General features: G+C 46.2%; 1 protein-coding gene across 2 annotated transcripts in view; it reads right to left on the bottom strand.

Annotated features, from left to right (window-relative positions):
• Window positions 1-1,078: 1,078 nt before the first annotated feature.
• Window positions 1,079-26,160, bottom strand: part of Dyl (transmembrane protein dusky-like) — a 38,495-nt gene continuing 13,413 nt past the window's right edge. The window contains exons 1-6 of one of the 2 annotated variants that reach the window (XM_070655727.1): window positions 10,171-10,843; window positions 9,623-9,704; window positions 2,781-3,556; window positions 2,388-2,705; window positions 1,740-2,061; window positions 1,079-1,553 (exon numbers count right to left, since the gene is read on the bottom strand). In XM_070655727.1, the coding sequence (XP_070511828.1) occupies window positions 1,146-1,553; window positions 1,740-2,061; window positions 2,388-2,705; window positions 2,781-3,556; window positions 9,623-9,691 (1,893 nt within the window). In that variant the 5' untranslated portion in view covers window positions 9,692-9,704; window positions 10,171-10,843 and the 3' untranslated portion in view covers window positions 1,079-1,145. Of the gene's footprint in view, window positions 1,554-1,739; window positions 2,062-2,387; window positions 2,706-2,780; window positions 3,557-9,622; window positions 9,705-10,170; window positions 10,844-26,160 lie in introns of those variants that run through there. The other variant, XM_070655726.1, reaches the window with a different exon arrangement.

Raw genomic sequence — 26,160 nt, 5'->3', positions numbered from 1 at the left:
CTCGCTTCCGGGACGCGCTGGTCTCCGAGTTTGAGCCTCCTGAAGACGAGCGGTTGCGTCTCTCGGCGACGACCTCCGCGGGTCGAGTTTCGGGACGAGCGTGCCTGTCGGAAGGCGAGAACGCCGCTTGAGATTCGAGAGCGCGAAAGTAACGGTACACCACCGAACATCGCGTCGACGACGTCGGCGTACGACGCCGAGCGTCGCGACGCGGGCTCGCGCGCGAAAGCTCGTCAGCGCGACAAAACGCGATGAGGTACGACCGAGGGCGTTAAGGAGAGACACTCGTTTCAAGTATACGATGCGTGTAGAATTATTAGCGCACGGTGATCGGAGAGACGCGAGACCTGAAAGCGGGTCCTGAAGGGCCGTCCGACTACGGCTTATTTACAATGCCCTCCTTAGAGACTACTCTGGCGATTGCGCGACCGATCCTTGGCTTCCTGATACCGCGGCCGCCGTTGGACGCGAAACACCGCGGTGACCACGAAGCTCAATGGAGATCGGCTCGCGATATTCACGTTATTGTGTCACGCGACCCCGTCGATCGCGGCGATCAGCGGAAAAACGTGATCCGCGAACGATCGGCGGAACACGCGTAAGTAGATCCTTTCTCGTTTATACTTTTTCTTTCCCCTCCCGTCTTTCGCCACTTCCTCATTAAATCGTGTATTCGGACCCCTTATTTACATTCGGACTCCTTATTACACTCTACGCTTGGAAATCCCCTTCGATCGAGCTCGCGCCCCCTCAATCGGCACCGATCTAGTCGTTGTCTCTCTCTCGATTCGACGAGCGCGGATTCACGCGACTAGACTAGACACGAAGCCGCCGGCTATCACGATAGAAGAGCAGCGAGAGCGAGAGAGAAAAAAAAGATAGAGAGAGAGAGAGAGAGAGAGAGAAAGAGGAGAAATACGCGGTTGCAACTTGCGACGAGGAGAGTCTCCAACGTGTGGTGACGTTTCTCGAGTTTCGTTCCCGATGGAGGTGACGTCGCGGTCTCGGAGTACCGCTCGTCGTCGAGGTTGACGATCCTCCGGAAGGGAAAGGATCTCTTCCTTCTCTCCTACGAGTGTCCTTTCTTTTCTTTTTTTTTTTTTTTTTGTTGTTGTTTTTTGATTTTGCGCATCGCGTATGTCTCTTCAGTTAGCAACCTTGACGAACTCCGGATTCGGCACGCCGCAATTCTCGGGTGCGTACACGGAATGAACGAAACCACCGCCGCCTATCGCGGCGTTCTTGCGGTCCACGGCGCGCACCCTGACAAAGAGGAAGGCTGCGACGAGAGAGGCGACCACCACGACCAGCAGCAGCATCACCAGGCCGCCCACGAAGCCCGGCAGGCTCATGCAGATCGTTTCCGGGTCACTAGAAGCGCTGTTTTGAATTACTACGGTAGTGTCGTTGCTGGAGTTGGTCGTGCCCAGCGCGAAATTAACGTCACCCGGGGCGACCACTTGAATGACCCGCGAGGTGTTGACGTCCGTCATTTCTTGCGCCGCCCGCTTGTACACGTGGGTAGAGAACAGAGTTACCGTGTGATAGGTGTTCTGAAAATTGAGAGTAAGCGTTGTAGCCCGGCTAATCGTAGCAGAATACCAAACGGTATCGTAGAATGTAACATCGACAGGAAACTCTTAGCAATCTGCATCGCTGATAAATTTTCGAAATCGAGCGTCATCCGGACGTTAAAGTTTAAAGTTCCGCTAATGAAGAAACAAATTGAAAATACTTACGCTATCGTCGTTTTCGAAATCGTGCGGCTCGTCGTGCCTTCGCCTTCTGGCGCCTCTGAGTTCGGCCGGGAAGCCTTCCACTGACCTCGGTCTACCTCCGAGGATGGCTAGGTTACCTTCGAGCTCCTCTGTACCGACGTTTCCTTTGCGCTTTACAGTCTGGTACGCCGCCGAATGGCCAGGCAGAGGGGGTGGCGGGAGGTGGATATTATCCTGAGGGCTTTGGGGCGAACTGCTCGCCGTGGAGTCACCCGGCGTCGAGCTAGGCGAGGAAGACGAGGTCTGTGCTTGCGGTGCCGGAACCACGTCCGGATTCGGCTCGCTGCAGCCAGAAATTAATTTATATTTTGCGTTCCGCGACGATTTATCTCTAACTACTATCTCGCGCTAAATGTATTACTCTCCGTAATTTCTAAAAATATTTCAAGAAATATTTTGGCGAAAGACGCACGGAAATGTTTTAAAAGTTATTGAAAATATCCTGAATTATATAAAATAAAGTATCCTCTTCAGAGAAATATTATAATCCGCCGCAAGAAATTTTAATGGAACTCGACAGATTTTCTTTCGCGTGGGACGGTGAACATTTTAATGGACGCTTCGTAGAAAAGCTTTCTTCAATAATTACGCGCTCACTCGCTTTCTCACCTGTACGCTCCGGCTGGTCCGCTGGGATGTCGCGGATCGGGATAAGCCGGCGGCACCCCATATTCGGGCACAGGCGGAGCGCCGTACTCCGAAGAGAGACCCTGCGAGACCGGTGCGCCATATTCGTGAGTAATACCGCCGCCAGGTACGCCGTACTCGAGACCAGGATGTCCACACTTGGGCTCAGGGCAATTGTACCGGCAGACTTGGATTACGCATTGAAAATGCACGTTCATGCTGTCGGGAAACTTGAAAGCTTGGAAGTAGGCAAAGCTAACGACTGACGCGCTCGGGCCGAAATTCTTGATCTTTTGGAACCTGCGGAGCAAATATAAATTTGTAATACACTTGTGAAATATTTAAATTATTGTCGCCGCAGAGTCCAAAACTCACCTGGACATAATTTTCGGTCTGACCACGCAGCCGTATTGATCGACCAGCTGAATCGGCGCCCGCTTGCCGTCGTGAGCGACGCAGTTTCTTACCAGCATATCGAACTTGTTCTCGTCGTCTTTGATGGCCAATACCATCGTCATAGTCTGACCGATCTTAACGATGCCGGACACCTCGCTGGCCCACGGGCCCTTACCGACTTGTATCTGCATCCAACACTGCAGGTTATCGCCGAGAAAGTTGGCAGTGACCGCGTGCAGCATATCGACCTGGAACGGCCTGAAGGTGACCGCCTTCTCGTAGAAATCGTACCAAGTGCAGCGCAGCTTCCGCGCCTGATCCCACACCTCCTGCACGTACGGATCGTACTGTACGATAATCGTGTTTTCGACATAGCTGCCGGACGGCGTCGGGGCTCCATACGCGGCCACGTTATGATTCGCCGACGAACTCATGCCGCACGAATTGAGGAAGATCTCGAAGGTCGCGCTCAAATGGCCGGTGCCGGGCTTCAGATGGACGCAGTGCGGGTCCGAGTAGAAGCCCTTGCTGAAGATCATGCCGTAGAAGGGCCGATCGAACTCGATGTTCACCCGCATGTGTGTCTTCTCGCATTGCACTTGCAGATGCTTGATCTGCGGAGTATCGGGCGACGCTAGCGGCCAGTTCTCTTCGTGGGCGGCGGGCGGCCCGTATTGAGCTGGAGCTCCATAGACGGATCTGTGCTCCAAGGGTAGTGCGCTACTGTCAACTAATGGCGCCTCGCTTCGCACCCCCTGAAACAGAACAGCATTATGGTATAAAAACCACGAGAAATTTCTTACTTGGCGCGGCGCGTTATCGATTTGTCTAAAATTTGCTAGAATAGATATAGAAATTTTAAGAATATAGAAATTTTATTTTATCAATATGTAAGCTATGGATGCAAATAGGAAACTGAATGCAAGAATTTAGGTGCTAGAGCGATTAATCATAAAATCATAAAACACGGACACGATCGAAGTAGCATTTATCTTGTCAGGCTTTGTATTAAGACACAATAGTTGTTCGAATAAAACTTTTTCAATTTGCGTGTTAAGCACACACGACGTGTCGCAAGTTTCAAGACTCTTCGACCGCGCTGCAGCAGGACGAGACGGTGATTTACATAGAGCCCTTTGCGAGACCCTGCACGTACACGTTTCGAAACAGTCCTGCGGTTCTTATAACGGGGATCGCGCTCAAGTTTTAACCGAGGCGTGAACGTGACAAAAATCAACGACTCGCTGTCGTTCCGTTCGTCTCGACTCCTTTTCTTCGACGACGGCATACTTCTGTCGGGCTTCGGTTTTTCTTGAGTTACGATAAATGACACGGATACACTTCCCTTTACGTCTTCTCCTCCGTTCGATACGGAGGCAAGCTTGTAATAAAAATTCCGCGAATTTCGCCGATCGCTGCGATCTTTCGCGCCATTCAAACGCGACGATTTACGACGCCCAAAGTTCCACAAAATCTCGGGAAAGATCTTGAGAAAAACATCTCCGAATTCTACGTTCTCAAAAGTTCACTACTAAAGACGAAAAGATGCGCGAAAACTGAACAAATTTTTGTCCTCGCATTCTCTTTTTTCCTCCTTTCTTCTTTACGAATCCTTTGCTTTCCTTCAGAAGCAAATAAAAAGGTAACTTGAAACGAGATTGAGGATTTATTTTAACACACGTTTAATTTATTATAAGTTATCTCCGTGTTGAAGAATGCTGATGAAAAAGAAAGAGGAAAAAAAAAAAAAAAAAAAGCGTTGCGTATTGGCCATCAGACGATACTAGTTGCGACGACTAGACGATTCGCGACCATCGTAGGTTTACAAACTGCACAAACGTGCGCATACCTGTTCGTTTCCTTGTTCCACTTGCACCTGCGTCCGATCGGGCACTTCTGGTTAGAAAAACACGACGCGGACGGTACGCGTAATCGAAGTGCGCGGTCTGATCTACGCTCGCACGAAGCTCGTTAAGCGCGTCTGTCGGTCCGCCGAATTTCCGGCACGAGCGTCTCTTAATCGTGTACGAGATCGTGGAGTGTTAATTAGTCCGTGAATCTTTCCATGCGTTCACCTGTTATCTCCCGCATTATTATTCTTCCTCTGTCGAAATTTAACATAGTTTTTCATTTTACTACGCTTTCTTGCGTTCTATTAATCTTCTCGGGTATATAGACGGATTAAAAGCGTGATCGCGAGTTTTTCATGGCTCCGCGGCGTTCCTGGCGTTTACCGAAAAATAACTTTCTCATGAAATCGTTAACCTTAATATCAAGCCCGGCTTTCATGATGAATCATTAATCTTGAAAACAGATGCCCTAGCTCCTTGCTTCATCCTTGCAATTCTAATGCAACCTATATTTAAACCCGAAGAACAGTTACAATTTGACGCAGTCCAACAAAAGCTACGAGATCTTAAAATAAGTGTAAAATCCCCAGCTTTATTTCATTACAAAAATTAGTCTCAAATTGAGACAGATGGAAAAGTACAATTGAAATACGTTGGAATTTTTTTGCGAATGCAAAGTTTAACTATCACGACTTTATAGTATAATTTTTAAGGACGATTCGAATTGATTAAAATTTATTTTTTCTTTAACGAAACGCGTTACGGTCAAAGAACTGAAGACGAGGGGCTGATTTCACTTTTCCATTGTCGTCCGCCAGACGACAAATTGTTCGCAATTGGACAACGTACTTTCACCGAATCGCGTGTGCAGAACGGGCTTCTTAATTGTCACGGATATGACGCCTCGGTTCCAGAGATTCCGCTTTAATCGCATTTTAGAAAGCATGGCGATTCTGCGGGTCCACGCAACGTGCTTTCGACACAGCCCGGGTATCAAAAGTAAGATAACAAAATTTTCACGAAGAAATTTCCGAGTCGCAACGCAAGCGATGTTTCTCCGCCTGTATATGGTGGTGAAAAAGTAGGCCGGGTCATTCAACGTAGACGGCGACGGTACCTACATGTCGCGTACGTTTCGATAAGGCTATTATGCGGAACACTCTGCTCAGAGCATTGACGTCGCGAGACAATCGCGGCAAAAAAAAAAAATTAATGCGCCGACGTCAATCTCCGCATTTTGCAAAGTGACGTAACCTGCGCCCGATTGCGCGAAACAACATCTCATTGCGCTGCGCGCATAAATTAACGCCCGCACTTGGTTGAAATTAGCGCCAAAAATTGAACACTAGGAAATTCGTATGCGTGCCTTCGCGACGGTGATGCATGATCGATAACCGCAAAACTGGAGCACTTAGTGGCTTGGAGAAGGTAGAACGTGATATATGTATGTGGAACACTCATCTCTACTCGAGGATATAAAATAAAAGACATTGATCGCTCTAGTTGAAAACGTTAATATTATCTTCGCTAGCAACCGGCGATCTATGAATTTCCAGGCTGCGAATCATCTCCGCGTTGATTTTTCGCTCCGCAGGTGTCTAGTCGGGAATTTACTTTCGATGCGGTGACTCGTGCCAGAAATAAAAAATTATTAAAAAGTTTGGCGGTCAGGGAAGAAAACAGGATTGCTAAAAAAACGACGATAGGAACGTATCCTACGCGATTTGCTTTTGCGATAACGGACCCTCGTAGAAACGAAAGACTCGTCTGCAGCGGAATAGGCGGAATTCCAGCACAGCTTTTGCAGATCATCCGTTTCGGATAATTCCGAAACCTGAATCGTTGTTTTTTTTTCTAGGCTTTTATCGAGGTATCGCGGGCGCGGGAAGACGATGATGAATCGCGCGATCTAATTAAGAGCGGACGATTAACGCCGCGGCGGCACAAAAGCGCGCGTGCGAACCGGGCCGAGAGTCGCGCGGCGGGCCGCGTACTTTTGCGGAATAAAACTCGTCGGCTGGGATTTTAATTAAAGAGGGGCACCGCGCGAAACGTCACGGCCGCAAGTTCGGCGACGAGCAATCGTGCAACTCGCGCGTTAACTTTTATCTAATCCTCGCGACGTCCGTTCCCACGTGTCCGCGACGCTCCCCGCGTGATTAAACTTCCAACCAGCGGTCGCTGATCAAATTTAATCCGCGAAATAACGACGAGCGAGTCTCGCCGCGACGGAAAAAGTCGCGATTAAAGGCTTCGATTTTATTTATATGATTTTTATTTATACAATTTTTGTTTACGCGACATTTCACATCTACGCGCGGCGATAATTAAGTGTTACGGATGCTTCTTCGACAAGAACGTAATTAAAACTGTACAGTGCGAAGCGGTATACCTTGTGAATCAGTCATCGATGGTTAGGCTGCAAATAACAGTGGGAGAGACCGGTAACGATTTCAAATTACAAGATCGGCCGCTAGAACAAGTGCAGTGGGAAGCTTCGCGGTCGCCCGCAAGATTGCACGTTGTTAAGAGTCGCAAACACAGGCATTCGTTCGCATTCATTACACCTTGTCAATGACAGCCCGACAAGAAGACAAGCGGCTCGGTGCGCTAAATCGGTACACATTTAACTTCTTGAAAGATGGATCGATCCATTCGTTTCTCCTATCGTTTCATTTAGCTACGCGTTTTCAGCTCGTTTTACATTTTTCCGCCAACTTTTTGAGAGAGACAGCGACGTTGCACCGTATCATTTGATACAGTGCCGCACCGTGTTATTTGGAATATGGAGAGGAGAAAGAGATAAATAGCGCCGGCGTGAAGAAGAGGGAGACGAGAAAGATGACGCAGGTAAAAGAAAAAGCGTGAGAAGAGAGGACAGGTGGGAGGACGAAGAGAGAGAGAAAGAACGAAAGAAAGAAATACAGGGAGAGAGAGAGGAGAGAGAAGCAAAGATAGCGGGAAACAGAAGAAGAGAGAGTACCGTCTAGAGAGTATATAGTTGAAAGAGGGCATTGCGTCCGGCGCAGTGACCTACTATCTTCGGTTCGACGGATCGGCTACGTCGCTGGTTAGAATGTGTGGCCGCACGTACGGCAGGTACACGCACGGCACAACAGGTACGCGAATGTGGACACGCCGGCCGCGTATTTCCTCCTACTTTATCTCCCGGCCGAGCTCCGACGTTATTACTACATCGCCGGTGCTACTCCGCCGTCACGCTGCCACGCGAAAGGAAACACGTAAAATACAGCGCGCGCCACCCACCCGCGGTGCGTCTCCGTTCCCCCGATAAACCCGTGGGACATCGAAGCCAATTACAAATTGGTTGGATCCGCGTTTTCTCCCATCCATCAGTTATGTCGAGCGTCGTTACGCTCAACGCGCTTTCCGCGGCGTCTCGCGGTAAAAAACAAGCGCATAGCGCGGCTAAATAGTGCACAGATATCAAGTTGAAATTAATACGAAGCCGAACGTAATACGCGGAAATACAGGACTGTCGGAGATAATTAATTTATTAGCGAGGCCAATTCCCATACTAATTGTAAGTGGAAACAATAGTAAGACGATCGTTCGTTAACGAATGTCCCCGCGAGCCACGTTTACCGATTACACGATGTGGTTTTCATTCAGATTTTTGATTGGGCGGCTATATGTATATATGTGGCACAGGTAGAGCCCGCGGCTACGCTGATTCCTCTTAAGCATTAACTTAACGTCGTGTTGATTCTCGGCCAGCGGCACGTGCACACGTCGCATAGCGGTCCTGCGGATACGCCGAGCATCAATGAAGTATCGTCTTTTTTTTTTTTTTTTTACGTCGAGATGAATTTTTTAACGGTTACATCAGTTTTTTTTAACGGTCGCCGAGGCGGCCCGAAACTTGATCACTCCTTCGCGAATCATCGCCAGAGTTTCTACGGATAAATCCTCAACGCCGAGGACTCGAGAACGCTTGAAGCGGAGTTTTCAATAAAAAAAAAAGAATAGAGGAAAGAGATATCTGGCGAGCTCGACGAATGTCGGGAAGAATACCTGCGAATGTTTTTAACGCGATGAGAAAAGTTGATTATCCGAAAAACTGATTCAGAAATCGCACAAAAATATCTCTCGGTGGATTTAAAGTCGATTGCTTCAACTTTTATATAAATTTAGTTATTAGTTAAATATATGTCTCTAAAATCTGAATTTATTTAGGTCGAAAAATAATGATGGATAAATAAATTTACTAAAGTCGGAACAATTTGTTCTTAATCGTTCCGAAAACGGACAATGTGACGCGTTGAAGGCTGCAATCGTGGGGCGCCGTACATCGTTGGCAATTCCATCTTTGAACCTGAATCGCGTGAATCGCGAAACGTCTGGATACGCAAAGACACGCAGGTGCGTAAATAACTTCACCCGTTTCGTATAACGGTCACCGTATTAACGACCCGTCTGTCACTCCGAGGGACGGAGAGTGCGCTCTAACCGCGAACAGTAATCTTCGTTGTTCGACTGAGAATTATTGCGCGACGGGATTACAATGTCGATGGTAGTGGCACGCAAATTTACCATGGAGGGTATTACCGAACGGATGCATCACGCCCGCGACGCAGCAATCGGCCTCTCGCGAAGAAGAAAATCGAAATGCACCCGATAAATTGACTCGTCGGACTTATTTGCGAGATGATTCTAACATTAATATCGTACTCATTTATGTTGAAAAATGACACGAACGAAGGCAAGTGAATTAGTAATTTACAATTGTTAAACATTTAAAGGCCTTATTTGTTTTAATTCTTAATTGAATTGTTATTATCCAGTATAAAGTTTAAAGAAGAAGTAAGCTGAGAGAGTGTCGAGATGCTGAAACTTTTATAAGATTGGTGAAGATATTGAAGGTTACTTCATGTCCAAATTATTTGCAAATAAAATGGGAAATAGCAGTTTAATTTTATAATTAATTTATGATAAATTAACTTCACTCACGGCCAATAGTAAAGGCAGCAATAAAATAAAAGCCGTCTTCCATATATTCCGCCACGTCCTCTCCATCATGCGCGTGTCTTCTCTGTAACGAAAAGAAAAAAAGTCCTGAAAAATAACTCGGTTATCGCAAATCTCGCGCGGTCCATCTCTTCCGAAAGGAATACATTTTCAAGTATCATTAAATCATCAATGACAGGAGTTTGTTTGACGTCATTTTAATTCGATAACATATCCAGGGTAAATAATCGAATTTAATTCCGATAAATATTAATTAAAAGTGCAAGAGCAAGAGCGCACAAACTTTATCGCTAATCCGAGTGCCACATATATCCGGTTTATGACCGCACGAAGAAGCGCGCTGAGAGTTTCACGAAACTTACGGTCACAAGTTTTCGCACAATTTATTTAATCCTCCGAAATGATCTAAAAAGCAAACGCAGCACCGCGCAAACGTTACCATGCACTCGAAACGTGAAAACCTTCCCAATTAGTGGCCATCACAATTTGCAACAACGAGAAACAGGCAATTGTACCCCACGTCCATTTACCGAAATTCGATCCCGGAATCTTGACGCTCGCAAACGACAAAGAATTTGCGACGGCTGGAGAATATATCCTGAACGTACAAACGCACGCGAGGACTACGAAGGTTCCCTCTGGAATGCGAGACGCGGTTCGAAGGGACCAGTCCCTCCGGAAGGCATTAATCGATGCACCTCGTTGCGTGGTTCCGGGTCCCTGGGCGCCCACCGAAGAAGCCCGCGGTCACTTTGGCCGATTCTCCCGCGAAAATCACCTGCTTTTCCCCCTTGACGAGCCGACAAATGCACCGACCGTAGCGCGAACGCTCCAACAACTCGCGTCAATTGGCCCTCATCGAGTCTGTTCCGTTTTCTTCTCTCCCGCGAATCTTTTTTCGTTTTTTTTTTCCTTTTTTTTTCGTTTTTTTTTCTCGTATGCGACCGCGAGGACTCGACGGGCCCAGAGGTTATTTTCCTGGCCGACGGGAATCGACTGAAGTGCGAGCCGCACTCGTCTCGGCCACGAGCCACGTCCCAGTGACCTACTGAAGATCTCGATCGCGTTCGTCCACCGACCCCCTCGTCCTTCTTCCCTCGCGAGCGTAACGTAAAGTCCAAACGGGCCCGCCGTCGCTCCCACCATTGCACCCGATCGTTCCTACTCTTTTTTTCGCTCGTATTCCTCCCCTTTCTCTTCTCCTCCTTCCAAAAGTGGCGGAAACCTCACGGCACAGGTGAGAGACTTGTACGGGATGAGACACATCCGCGTCTCCGTCGCAGTTTTTCAAAATGCGAAGAAAAGATTTTTGAAAAAGTTGAAATTAGAAATACCGCGGGAAAGTAACGCGAAGAATGGCTCGCAGAAATCACATGTGAAAATTTCGAGTGTCTACGCCGCAACCAAGACAAATCGAGGACTTGTTCGTAAATCTTTGTTTTTTTTTCTTTTCTTTTTTTTTTTTTTTTCTTAGACAGCAGCATTTCGGGACGTGAACCTTTCGCTCGTCGTAATAGAGAAACGGAGATGAAGAGAGAAAGATGAAACTGCTCGTCTGCGATATTCAACTCGTGACTCGAATAACACGATGTCGTCACGATATCCCGATGGAAACCGGAAGCGGTTGCGCGTCGCGCTGCAAAACGCGCCTTCTGGCCTCCAATTTCGAAAGATTCGCGCAAGTGGAAATCGCAAGCGTCCCCCATCACATCCGGGACGCTCCAGCGTTTGAGAATTGAGTCACGGCACACGAACGATTGCTGATCTTTCCTAAGTCCAATTTCGCGAATCGTCCTCCGGACGGTGTCATATATCCCGAGAGTAAGGAGCCGAGCGATGCACAAGATTTCCTAATACTCGCGCGGAATACGGAAGCGATCCGCGCTGCGTCTGTCACGTATTCTTTGGAAACGGATTTTCCTTCGCGAAAGCTTTATTTGCCCTCACCCTCGCGATTTGCGAACGTCAAACAATCTATAACGTTTGACAAAAAATTCATATGCAAATAATAATTGCAATAAACGGCTGATTGGAGCGGGTTTGTTTAACCGATTATTCACGAATACTTGTTAGATGCACTTCCGAGGTTCGCTCGCATTGTCCGACGATTTCGTTTTCATTTCTTGAAATCTCTTTGTGAGAGCACGGTCTTTGTATTTGCGTAATGCCACGATTGATAAGAACAAAACTCGAAAGCTAACTGACGGCAATGGGTCTGACCTGGATTTCTCACCCGCACGGGTGCTAACTCGTCCATCCGGAAATGGCGTATGGTAACCGACGCACGTCGAGGGATAACGATACGGTAGATAATACATGAAAGTGCGAGTAAACGCGTTCTCTTTCGCCTAGACTTCTTTTCTTTCTCTCTCTCTCTCTCTCTTTCTCTCTCTCTCTCTCTCTCTCTATCTCTCTCTATCTCTCTCTTCTTTTTCTCGACGTTTAATTTCCCAAGCACGAAGATTACGGTGCAGCACAAATATTTCCGTTAAACAGATCCGCACATTGCACTTTTATTCTGCCTCGACATTTTCCAGATCTATTTAATGCGATTTTTCAGCAAAAGGCAGTTTGACTCAATTGAAAAGTGCTTTTAATAATTAATATTAAAATAAATTTCGAACGGGCCCACCGGTATCTCCGAAAAAGTATATCGATAGAAAGGCGGACTATTCAGAGAAAGCGGCCTCGAAAATTAATTGCCAGTGGTGTCCTATCGAAAATCGTGAGTCCGCACGAAGCGATCTATTCCGGAGGGGCCGGAGAATCTCGTTCCGGAGACCCAAATCGCCCAGTGTGACGAGGATCTTCCGCAGAGAAAAGAAGAGGGACCTGCCTACTTACGCACGCTATAAAATCCGGTATTTACACGTATTCCGGCATTTACATATGCATACAGAGACGAGCGCCCGTGGCACTCGAGAAACCGTACAATCTGACAGTCTGAGAAATAGCCGAAAGAAAAGTCCGATATTTAAAAGAAAGAGGAAGAGAGAGAGAGAGAGAGAAAGGAAAGATGACATTTATATAGACATTTATATATGTAGAATCTAAGACGCGCGTATGCAGGCAAGAGAATCCTGTTTTTGAGCACGCGACGTAGAATCTAGATATAAACAAGTTTTTAATTTTAGAAAGCAATTCTCCGTGAACTGATAACCTGATAATTGGCAGGCAGGGGATATAGCTTAGTAGAGTATCATAGTAAATATGTGATTATTTTATTTTTATTTTACGTTGCAAATATATATCATACCGCGACGATAATATTATTATATATATGCGTCATTTATCTTTGATTGCGTATCACGAGTTTTTATCGAGAGATACGATGACACGAAGGCGCAAAAGAACCGAGGTGTAATGAGTTATGTGTGCAAATACCTACGAAATAGCACGAAAAGCACGAGAAAGCGATCAAGTGAAGCGCGACCTCATTCCTTATCGGCGACGCATAATTACTGTTGATTTCCTTTTGCTAATCAAAACGCTGATTGCGTAATCACACCTAGTCGCCGAACGGGGAAAAGACTTCCGCAAACACATATTTTCCAACGTGTAAGGGACGAATTCGTAATATTTTCACTTGGATGATAAAATGACTAGCTCGTGCGTTATTTTTGCTTTTTAGTTCTAATAAATTATTCCAATTGTAATTAATTTCTGGAACTTTTCAAAATCGTAATCAACGTAGGAAGTTCCTGAAACTTTTCGTAATATGAGAATTTAATCCATCGATCGAGTTGTAGAGAAACGACTGTTTTATTCTACCATAAAACGAAATAAAATAAAATAGCTAAAGAAGCTGGGTCTTTTAAACATATTCTCGCGAAGCGAACTCGTCTTACGACGCTCGGGTTTCCTCGTTACGGAAATCAGATATGCGGCGAGGCGCGAGCCCGGCCCCTCCTTCCGCGTTATTATTTTACCGGGACCGTGTGGTGCAACCCTTTGTTCGCGCGACAGGTGTGCGGGCGCTCGTGACGTAATATCGGTACCGTTATACGCACGGCACACACGCCAGGTGAAACTCTATAAGAGTGACGCGACATGGAACACCATGAGACCGCCGTGCGCCAAATTCAACGTTCCCGTGAAAGTGACTCGGAACGGGAGGATGGCGAGCCACGATCGAGATATTTATAGCGGTATTAGATATTTTTTTCGCGTATACGCATTGCGAATCTCCGTCGGAGAGAAGTCGGGAAAGCGACGCGCAATTTGAAGTCGTCATTTAATTCGTCATTACTGTGATTAAACTCGAATAGCATGCTAATTGCCGCGACGACAATCTCGGCTCGATAAGGAAATTACAATGTACATTGACTTACTTGCGAGCAACGTCAATTATGTATTTCACTTGCCTTCGGGAGCGGTAGAAAAAAAAATGTAATTACGTGCGAAATTATAAATGCGTTCTTTCCGCCATTTAGAAGTATCCGCGTTAAAATTCGAAATAATTAACGAAATCGAATAATAACTTATAAATTACAAATTTAGAAACTTTAATATTTTTTCTTTTTTTTTTAATTTCGGAATATTTCAGTAGAGTTGTGTTTCGATTGACAGCAATTGGCGGAACTAAATTTACGAACAATAAGCTCGTTCGCTTAATCGTAATAATTTTACGCAATTTTCAAATTTTTATTGCATCGCATTATTAGACTCGAGCGACGTCCGTCAAAATTCGCGAATGTCTCTCGCACACGACTAGCCGGCCGATGAGCGATTTCTAGATCTTCTATTCTGTTGAGCACACGAAATTACGCTCGGTGGTCTTTCTAAGCGCGCAGGAACTATTACGATGCGTTGAATTTCAGCGACTAACGAGCCTCGCCGCGATCGCATAATCGCACGTCCAGAAAAGCGGAAAATCATGCCGCGACAAAAGGAACTTATGGAAATCTAGTAGAAAGCATAACGGACCGCCGCTAAGGGGATCAGAGGATAAAGTTCAATTGCCGCGCGCGGTATCCTTGAAAAATTATCTCCTCTTTCTCTTCCCCGCGACCACCCAGCTTCATTACGATATTAACAGTCGAGAAGGGTTGATAGATGAGAGTCTCGTCGCGACGAGAGAAGATTTTCGCCATCAGCTTTTTTACTCATTGTCGGCTTAATCGTATTGATTTCGTTTGAGCGCGGATTTTAATTCCCGTCGTCAAGTTAGACTGCCTTCTCTCGCTTCTTCACGAACCGCCGCGTCTCGCGGCAGATGGTCTCCCTCTACCTACGCGCGGCCTTATTCTACACATAGAGTCGGAGAAGGAAGGACGCGCCTCTCCGCGAGGAGAGACGTCAGAACGCTGACACACTGACTCGCTACCCCACATACCCTTTTGCCTTTTCGACGTGTGCACGCGCGAGTGGGACAGATGAAAAGAGAGAAAGACAAGGAAACCCTCTCGCTTCCCTCACCTGCCTCTTGAGAGGAGCCACGATCGCGGATACCGACGACAGACTTTTTAGCGAGGCTACCGGAATCGGTTGACGAAACTGAATCATTAAATGACACGCAAATTCCGGGTCTAAAAAAAGTACAATTTTTGAAGAGGTCCAGGAAGAAACTCTTTCTCTCTCTCTTTCTCGCTATTTGATCAACACTATACGTTGCTACTTTACGCTTTTTTTTTTCTAAATAAAAAATTCCGTCCGCTTGACAAGCACTGTGATCTCATCTGCCAAAATTGTACCCTTACTTTCATCGTCAAAAACCGGGTGACGGCAATCGCATCCGGCGAAACGCACTACAGTCTATCACTAATCACATACCGGCTAGCACATATCAAATGGCCACAAACCTCTTTTCCTCGTCGCGACTCAACGAGCAGCTCGATATAATCCTATTGGCACACACACTTGGCACTTGTGACTTTTTTTCCTGCCGCTGGTCCTCCCTTATAAAGCGCGTTACTTTGCTTGACGGCTCGCCCGTCCCGGGATCGGCCGAGATCCTCGACGAGAAAAAGACAGACCTTTGTTCACGCGAAGCGCCGAGAACGAAAAAGGGTCACCGTATTCGGCTATCAGGTGTTCGGTTCGTTCGAAAGACACCGGCGACTTGACGATTGCGTTAGCTGTGAGCACATCTGAAACGATACGCGGCCTATATACTCTCCCCTCTCGAAGTCGTCGGCTTTCACCAAAAACCACCTCGGTCTCTCCACCGACGTTCCCGTCGCCCGGCAGAAAAATCGAAATTCTATGCGATGTCGCCTCCGCGAGAAGAGAAAAAAAAAATAAGAAAACAAGAGGAAGGCTCTCTAATTCTTCTCATTTGAACGCCGGGCACGAAGTGGAAAACCCTTCGCGTCCGCGAGCACGTCATTCCGTCGAGTCGCTTTCTTTTTTCTTGCTCACCACTGCATCGAAGGGGGAACCGTAACTCGGCCGCGACTGAATCACGGGGTTCAGTACGCGATCCATTCTATCTCGGTTGCATCGGCGCGACGGCGGAAGTCGAGCGCGAGCCGGATGCCAGCGAAAGTTTCTCGGTTACCCGCGTTCAGGGCCACCACGGCGGTCTCGGTAACGCGCCGTTTTTATTATACTTGCACTTCTCGGCGATTATTGCAATTTTCGTCGAGAAGTATCGTTGGGATCTTGAAGCGCCGACGAGCTCCACGCGAGAAGATAAACGGACCGCGCGCGCTCAACAAATCGGGGTCATTTGCTCGCAAGACGTTTCGTTAATGCAGTCAATTTATTTCGGTGGCGCGGATCACCAGGCGGGACTATATTTGCCGAAGAATAATCTATTTTATGAAGAATACGCGTTGTCAAATTCTTTAGCGGTCCTCGCCCCTCGTTCTTTGATCGTCGTGAAAATAAAATCAAGATTAAAATATTGTAAAAAAAAAAGCCCGGCAAATTTTTTTTTGCAAAGTAACTATGAAATTTAGGGTAGAAATTAACTCAGGGCAAAGTTTCCAACTGCCTCTCATCCCCCAGCACGAGATTAAAGAACGGAGCAGCAGCTCGGGAGGCTGCATCTCGCGCTCATGAAGATGGAAAAGGATTTGAGGGCAACGAACCAGGCCGAGAAATATTTCCGAGATGCCGGAAGGAAAGTAACGCTGATAACATTTGTCGCCATTTAAGTGAAGGTCAGCATGTATTACGGAATTATTAAGCGTCTAATTTCCTCTGTCGATCGTCCGCAGCTCGCTCGCGAGTCGCTGAGAAATTACATGTAACGGGCCATTATAATGGCAAGTTAAGCACGGCGGATCGTGATTCGGGTCAAGGAAACTCTCCAATTTACTCATCACTGAAAGCGGAGAGGCGCCGTAATGAAACGACATCTGAATTCTCGCGCCGGCACGTTCGCCAACACCGATCTGCGAGATCGGCGTAGGGCAGCGTTATGCATTCTCGTGATAACGTTTAACGTCGTCGTTTGATGAGTCAATAATGTAATTTACTTCATGCACTTCGCTACATTTTCTTCGAGCCGTAAGTCGAAGCCTTAATTACCGCAAACGGAACACTGCAGATTCCTTGTTTCTTTTTTTTTTTTTCTCACGACGGCAATTATATTAATTAGCGTATTAGCGTTATTGAGCAAACAATGGACTAATGTGTGTTAATTGAGAGTTTTTTGAGCATCGCCAAAACCAGCTAGGACAATACACGTTTCGCGAAACGAATCATTGACATTCCACCCTCGTTCACTCTGTCTCTTTCATTCTGTCTCTCTCGTTCTGTCTCCTCGAGCAGATCCAATTCCGGAAGAAAGCTGCGCGAACAAATTCCGCGTCGGCCGGAATGGTGAAATTGCGCAATTTTTCCTTGCGCTCTGACGTCAGCGGCCATTCAGGAGAGCGCCGCGCGGCTTTCACACGGATCTTGCTTTGTTGTCTAGATACCTACATAAGTAGACCCATCGTAAGAGCTTGACCAAAGAAAGGAAAGATCGTAGCAACAAATAAATTTCTGCCTTTGTGTGCCTTTTATATCGTGAGGCCCGGGTCTCTTGTCTTTCCCGAGGATATTAAAAAAGCCAGCTTATTTTATTAAATTCAAATTCGATAATTAAAAACTTAGTGTAAAAGATCTAAAAGTTTCTTTTAAGTTAAATATTAAAAATCAAATAATAGAAAGTGGACTGTAATTTCAAACTCGCTGATCTTGATAAATTCAAAGAAAGTACAAGCCCCACTTACCAACGTGTATGACGTTCTAATTTCAAATTTTGAGAAAAGATTAATTCTTCATATTCTATTAAATTATTTAATTTTTCTTTTCCTTTTTTCTTATATTAAAAAATTTTTTTTTATTTATAATACACTTGGTCAATGTTTCGGAGGCACTCTGTACATTCTTTCGCCGCGGCTGAACTGATATCAAGGCGAAATGGCACGGGCTCTTCCTGGCCAGAAAAAAAAAAGCAGCAAAATTGCGGTTGTTAACTGCAGACCTCGGGAGAAGAAATGGGCCAAGCCCAAAAATCAATAATCCGCAGCCGAAAGAGCACCTCGTATGAGAAATTCAGCACACGTGCGACACCAATATTACGTCAATTAATGGATATATTTACCTCAGTTTACATTCATAAATATCGTCGTCGTAAATATGTGTCATTTAAAAAAAAAAAAAATCCATCTAACAAATCCCTATTTTAAAAAATCGGTGTTACGCATGAATTAACTGATTAATTGATTTTATTGTTGCCGTTTATTAAATTATATATTTTTCTTTTTGTTAAAGATCGACGCAGCTGCATCCACTGTTGTCAACGAAAGTGTCGTCACCGCCGATATTATTAATTATACGAACCGCAGTCGGTTCGTCGGTCGTTCCGGGATTTTCGCAAACTGTTCGGGCGTAATTTTTTGGCTTTATTCTAAACGCGAGTGCCGGACAGGAACGCGCGAAAGTGATGAATAATTTTTGCGATTGTAAAATCACGGTCGGGGTGTTCGCAAGTGACTTGTACGCGGAAGGATGACTCGACACGTCCCATCTGAGAGGAGGAGCAGGCCCGGAAAGGGCATCATGTATCAGCGGAGCAACTTTTAGATGAGAATTAATTCTTTAAATTAAATCTTTATTAAAAAAAAATTTACTTTTTTTATTAACTTTATTAATTGATATACCAGCATCTCTACATTAATATTTTGCATTTTATGTTACAGTCATCGGCAGAACTCTACAATTCCGTTGAAGCTCATACAAAATGATAAGTCGCATGATTTCTATTTTCGTAGTTTGTATCTAATTAGGCTCTTTTAAAAAATAGTGCGCGCAAAAAGAGCTACCACCGTAATCCCTTTTTATCGCAAAAACAATTCTCTAGAAGATTTTGATCAGATGATGGGTGAAAAATATTTCACCAACTAGTAGAAAATCGCGTACTAGAGACCGCAGTAGTCTAGCAGCGGATTGGACGGGTTTTATCAGTGTTATACGTTTATTTCGGTCACGGTTGGGCCTAAGTGGACGCTTCGAATGCAAATCTAGCCTTGCGAATGCCATTACCCGTCGCATCCACCGCGGGTGTGCGCGCTGGTCTTTTTATTCACAAAACGGTAACGTGAATATCGCACGCGTTCAGAGGACTTTCTCTCGAGCACAAAGATCCGGTATTCTTGGCACACAACGTACCAGCCTGGAACAGTTACCGCAGGCCCGGGAGAGCAATTAGATTCTCGCGATTAAAGCTCTAATCTCTCGGATACCGCGCGCGGCTGAAACTCGTCTTCGGATTATTCACGGCACGGATGCCGCGCGCCGAATCTCTCTTCGCTGCATCTCTAGCTCGGGGGCTACATTTGTATCCATATCGAGCGATGTATTACGCGACACGGTAGGAAACACGAGCGAGAGATTCCGGTCTTTCCGCGGTCGAGCGAAAGATTCTCGTGACTGCGTCTTTCTCGTCTCTTCTCGCGCATCATGGAGTTAATGAACCGTGTACGTTTATTACGGCAAAGTCATCACGTCCCCCACTCGAGCGACAAGGCACCGCGCCGATGAATTATCCCACGTTGATAAATTAAACGAATAATTACAAAGTTCAGAATTAATGTTCTCAAAAATGCAACCGCCGCGCCGGAAGTAAGAGACCCTCCGGCACGATACGAATTGACACTTGTCGATCGGCGCCACGTAGATACGCGGAGGTATGCAGCCGATCTGGTTTGACCGATTTCCCGTAACGTCGGAATTCGACGACGCGTCGAGAGGATAGTCAAACCGGCGTTGATTTCGATCGCGTCGTTCGGCTAAATCGAATGGAAGATTTAGCCGCGACACACTTTCCGATCAGGCTGTCGGGTCCTCTTCTCGTTCCGCGCCCGCGAGATTATCGAATTGTCGATGCACTAGCGTGATGCTACGTCGCAATCGGCGACGCGAGTGATCGCGATGTAAAGCTCAGCTCGGCTCGACCGTTCGCTATTATGCAAAACAGATCGCACGTCGGGACCTATCTAGGAATCTCGACCGAAAAAGTGGCACGTTGGAGTTTCACGAACCTCTCAAGGACGTGACGACAACAACGGTTAGAGAAATCAATTAAAACGCTCTTGAAATTAGAAACGCTTCCACATCCGCCGTCGGAATCTGCGAGGTGGAAGCAAAGCGTTCCTTTAGAGATTTTAAACTAAAGGCGCGTTATCGAAGTCAATGACTATTATTTAGTCAATCGCGGAAGCACGCTGTATAAAACAAAAAAAAAATAATAAAATAAAAAAAAACATTGTGCCCGAATAAAATCGAATAATATATCGTGCCGAGAGACAAGTGCACTTGCGGACGTTTCATTGCAGAGAGATCATTCGAAGTAGGTACACACGTTGATCGCGGGATCTGGTCACGGTCGATTATCCGCGCACGAGAGGAGATCTCACGGCGATTCCCCGAAGACAATCGCCTCGTGGGCGTTTATTACAGGCACCGCCGAGCGCGCCGATTCCACCTATACGCGCCCGTAATTTTGGGTCACTGAATCGCGCTGACTTTCTTCTTCCGTTCGTTTCACCGGGCCGGGCACGATGCGGGAGAACAGGAACGCGAAGTGCACTCGCCAAACCTTGACGAAAAGTGTCGGTAATTACGGTGGGATAAATCTTGATGTCGACGTTCACCGAGCGACGCTCGAAACCCGGTGTGCTTCATTTCTCTATTGTGAGAAATAAATAAGTCATAAAATAAAAGCCCGATAGTTTTAATTATCATTTTTAATCATACGTATTTTACGAGTAATTTATGTGTTTTTTTTATGCGTGTTATTTGAGGTGAAATAAAAGAGTTTTATTGGTGTTAATAAATGCTAATGGGACGATCGCTTGTTTTTAATTTTTAATATCCGCGATGAAGGATCAGGATTTCTGGGGCGATCCGTAGGTTCGGGATCTTAGTGTGTCAGTGTGCCTATATGCTAATCGCTCGACGATGAGGAGTTTAACGTTGTAATATAGCCTAGCACGCTACCTGACGTCTAGCCCACGTGCACCCGCTCCTGCGTGTCGTACATGTAAATTGTGATGTACATCAGATTCCTTGACAAGCCATCGTCCTCGCGTCAGGCTCCTCTCTTCGATAGAAAGTAGTTTCGTACCTCCGATACTTCGTATCGCCGCGCGCCACGATAAGGCCACTCTAATCGCGAGATGATCGCAAAAGTAGAGGAGCTGTGAAAACACGCCGGCGGCAGCCGCGTCGGCAAAAATTATATCCAATTAGCCACGTCGTCCGGGCAGCTGTCAGAAAAAGCGGCTCATAAATATAGAGGCGCGGTAAATCCGAAAGCATTTATTATGACGCCGCCGTCAGTCACTTCGCCACCCCGGGGTGCGCCGTAAAAGTTTAATCTTGTCCAAAATCGCGCAATACAAGCCGAATAACACCCGCGGACGTCGTCGATCGTAAAAACAAACCTGCTTGGACGTTTCACAACGCGGATGGTAAAAAAAAAAAAAAAAATACGCTGGAGGAAGAGCGTTTGGCCAAACAGCGAGAGCCGTGCGAGCAGCTACTCTCTTTCGTTTCGGTTTAAACTACTTTTCACTAAAATTAGCCATCTCCGCAGAATGGTACCATTTCACGCATTATTCACGCGGTAATGTGGTCGAGGGCCGGATGCGCGGGTATCGCTGTAACGCAGCCCAGCTGAATTTTCTTCGTCTCACCGCGGGATAGTAATTTAAAAAGGGATAGCGAGCCCCTAACCCGGGATTAGTGAACCCAGACCGTCGAGCAGTCGACGAATCCACGGCGGAAGATGGTATTTAGCAAAGTAGGTATCTATGCCTGCCTTCGCGTATGCATCTCACGGCTCGCCGGTGAAATGTCGGAGAAGCTCTTATCGCGCCGTGAATTGTAATTCCCGCGAGTTGCACAATACCGCCGCGTTCCGCCGTGTCATCCCGTTAATCCGTAGTAATCGGGAGACTTTTCTTTGCGTCATTACGCGCGGAACGATTCAATTTTATATTGAAAAATAAAAAATAAAAAAAACTTGCACTCGATCAACCGATTTCTTCCTACTTATTTTTATTTATTTTATTATTAATATTATTTTCTTTAAGGTGCCTGTGCGATATTGAATAAATTCTTTCTTAAATGATTTTTTTCGATGAGCATCAGTCTGCAAAAGATAGGCATGACGACTGACGAGAAATAAGCGATCCGAGCAAAGCTTACGATAAAAATTAATCGTCATCAATTGTTCCAAGTAGCGAACCGTACAATAAAAACCGTGGTACTTTCTCTCGCAGGGAAGGCGTCGCGTCATCGGTGATTAGAGGCGGAAAAACGATTCGTCGCCGCCCGATTACCATTCCGATTACGTCGGTACCGCTAAAAAGCGCTCCATTTTCGCTTTTCTAATATCGGTGCGATGATGCCGCCGTTAAACCGGTTGGCGAACACTCACTTTCACCACCCACGCGTCAATCTTCTGGACCAGCCCACCGTCACGCATCTGCGTGACAATGATTCACCGTCGCAGCCCCGTTTTTGCCGTTTTCTTCTTACGTTCCCGCTTGCCGTCCGCCGGGGAAAGGGGAGTCTTGAATCCGGGTCGCGTCATTTCTCGTCGAAGGCGATGAGATCGCAAAACGAAGCTGATTTTTACAGTTTTTACAGTTTGTCTCATTCTTTCGGTAGTTTAATTAGCACCCTTTACTCCCTGCCTTCTCGAAAAACGCAGTCGCGGTGAAATCGGCGCTAAATAACCCGTTGACGAAGGCGTAAAACGGCACGTTATAATACTTTCGGTGCGTATATATTTTTAATCCGACCACGGGTGAAAGGGAAGATAATTCGTTGCTATTTTCATACCGCCTCTCGCATGACAATATCTATAAGCGGTATTCGCTTTCACTTTTCACTTTTATCGTCTCGCCAGCCGAATGCTTGCGCGACACGCGACCGCAGGGCGGACATCCGGATACGGAGTGACGTCAATGAAAGTTACAATTACGAAATTGTTCCTCGAAAGTCCCGCGGGTCTTTGATAATCGGGATTTACGTCACGCGGGTTAATATTACGAATCGATAAACCATGCGAAGTCGGGATTTGAATCACGTCGGGCCGGACGTTCCGTAAAATTCCGTGGAAAACCAGATCTCTAAATTTCAATTTTCGTTACAAAGACCGGGATAGCTTTCTGGGTGTCGTCTTCACGCTCGAGCAACCACTTCGTCGACAATTACGTCACTTTTGAGATCAAGAGACGCCGCGTCCTTTCTTCGAATCATCCAGGCTCGCCGACAAAACAGATTTGATTGCACCCCCGAGCTCACTTTCACCGGCCGCGCATTCAGCACTAGTCGAGATTTTACGGGTAAATGTAATCGGTACAAAGTTACCTTTACAAAGAAGGTGAAAAAAGTTGTTTCTAATATAAAAAAAAAAAGAAGCCGTTCATAATTAATAGTAAATAATAAACTTAACGGAGCAAAAAGATCCAAACTAATATCTAAAAATTTGACGCGGCCGAGTCACTTAAAAATTCTGAGCCCTAGATTCCGGAAGCCGAAAATTAAAAGCTAAAAACCACCTTTTGGATTTTAATTTTCTATTTTTGGTTTTTAATATCCAATGTCCGATTTTTTAATAGCATGCAGATAAAATACTTTTCGATGGCTCATGTAAAGGTATACTTGGCGCGCGCGATTCCCTACCGAGTCTCTTGATAACAGAAGCGATACGTCTTCTCTTCTTCGGCCTTTTATTCAAGATCGCATTAAGCGGAGCTCGCGCTCTTTTATGAAAAGAAATATTCAAGAACGAGTGGAGATTGCTCCGGGATTATTAAATTCTTCTGCCTTTTCAGTCGCGTTATACTTACCGCGTCTTGGATTACAGTGCAAAGGAATAGTTGCCAAGCAGTCATCTTATTACGGAGCGACGCGGAGAAAGTGGACTATTAATCTCCGTTGTCGTTTGTGTCGCGAAATAATCGATCGTTGTTCAACTCGTTGTCGAGATTGGGTAAATGACGATAACGAGCAACGTGACGGCCCATAATTTTATTTCGACGTCGCGAAGGTGCACGAATTAAAAAGCGCAATGAAATGAAACATGTCGTTGATAATTGTTGATCCCGAAACGCGCTCCGGGCTAATATTCTCCTCTTACCCACAAACTCCGAGATCCATCCGGCGGCTGAGAATATCTCCGCGTTATTGAGTTTACAGCCCAGTGAAACTTACGACGATAATTATATTCTTCCCGCGACGGCGGCTAAACTCTTAGCATTACGTCATTACGACTGCTATTATACTACAATGATTACCGGTATTTTCTTCCCGGGCGTTACGCGGGAACGAGCTTATGAATCGCCGATATGGTGCAAAAATTAAACGTACTTGAGCACTCTGCGACTGTTTTTCTACCCAGTGCCCGTTGCAATTAGCCAGGAAATGTGCCGTTTAAAATGCGAGCTGCTCGCACGATCCTCCTTCTGAAGATCGTTAACGTTACATTGGAATAAAAAAATTTCCCCCCCCCCCACGATGGCGACGTCGTGGCAAGTAACGCCGTTTAATTAAATTGCTCTCAATTTTCGCAAATAGTCACGCGAGCGGATTATTACACGGAAGGAACTTGATTTTTACACCACTTTATTTTCCCTCGATTGGCCCTGAAGCCGTTTCAAAAATGCCGCGAGTCTCCCCTTTGCACTTTAAGTCTCGTAATGCGATCAAGCCGGCGTATTCGTCGACAATGGCATTGCAGTTGGCTTTCCTCGCAATGGAATTCGAGCCGCATCGATACTGGGGGGAGAATCGCATCTAGCACTCCCGCAGCTTTTGCGAAGTGTATCCCGAATCGATTGACGTTCGCAAACAGAATGTTCGCTCACCTACAGTTAAATTCGTTCCACCCCGCGTACATCCATCAATTTGAGCGGCCCATAATCGTTCGCTCGTAAATTCCCTGCCTGCGCATTAGCGCGCTCGTACGCAATCGCGATAATTGCGCTCTCTTTCATTTCGGCCCTTATTATATTCACGTACAGATTCGCAACAAAAATTAATTAATTCCCATTTCGTCATTACGTAATTAGTTCTTATTTTACATATTATCGTAGGTAATACAATTTGTGCCGCTACGTTGTAATTTTTATATCGGACGCAATCGCAAACAAATGTGATTTCAAAGCTGCCCGCAGTTCCTCATCAAGACAACTGTGATATAATTTCATTCAACAATTGGCGAATCAAACGGAATTAAAAGCTATACCTCCTACTTACGAAGCGCATCGTCAAACTTTCTTCAACGAGACAAACGGCATCTCCCATGGCAGGAGCTAATTGCAGCGCATTGTCGGCGCGCCGTCTACATCGCGGTGACTTGCGAGATCCGAATCGACCGGTGCGCGGAGCGGAGCGGACGCTCTGATTCCTCCCAGCAATCAGAACATAGCGATCGGCGCTTTCTGGCCCCGAACGGGTTACGATCGGGCACCCGAAACGCGCGTCGTAATTTTCCCAGGTGAGCTAACGGGCGATTCGAAATCGGACGCGAAGATCCCGCGAGCGAGATAATCGGTGAAACTCTCACGGCGATCCCTCGAGAGTCGGCAAGGATACCTTTACGACCGTCAAGTACCCCGATTCTCTCCCAGTTCTCGCCCGGATGCTCGCAGGGATATTTTACTGTCGGTCGCCCGCGGATTATCGAGCGGCACGCTCGGTACACACGCTTTATGGATCGTGGCCCGTGGACTCGGCCAATGGAACGTTCCGAATAATACTTTTAGCTATACGCCGGGCGATTATCAAAAATCAGGACGCTCTTAGCGGCGGACTATCGGATTCCCCTATGTGGCCGACTAAATTAACTCGGAGAGTATCGACTTGATCCATTTCCCGAAAACAAAAGTCACGTCTATTTTGGTACACGCCGAAATCTGTCACATCTTAAATATATTCTTTTATCGAGCGGACAGGGGATTTTTATTTTCGATACGGAAATGGAGCACCAAGTGGGCTGAAAGGACGTCAAAATAATTCGAGAAGTGAAAATACCAGGGCACGTTGAGCATAATGCATATTATATTGCA

This window comes from Cardiocondyla obscurior, linkage group LG04 (assembly GCF_019399895.1).
Source record: "Cardiocondyla obscurior isolate alpha-2009 linkage group LG04, Cobs3.1, whole genome shotgun sequence".
In the NCBI taxonomy this organism is placed as follows: Eukaryota; Metazoa; Arthropoda; class Insecta; order Hymenoptera; family Formicidae; genus Cardiocondyla; species Cardiocondyla obscurior.
The sequence above is the reverse complement of the archived record's forward strand: the minus strand, read 5'-3'. Positions and strand labels throughout refer to the sequence as shown.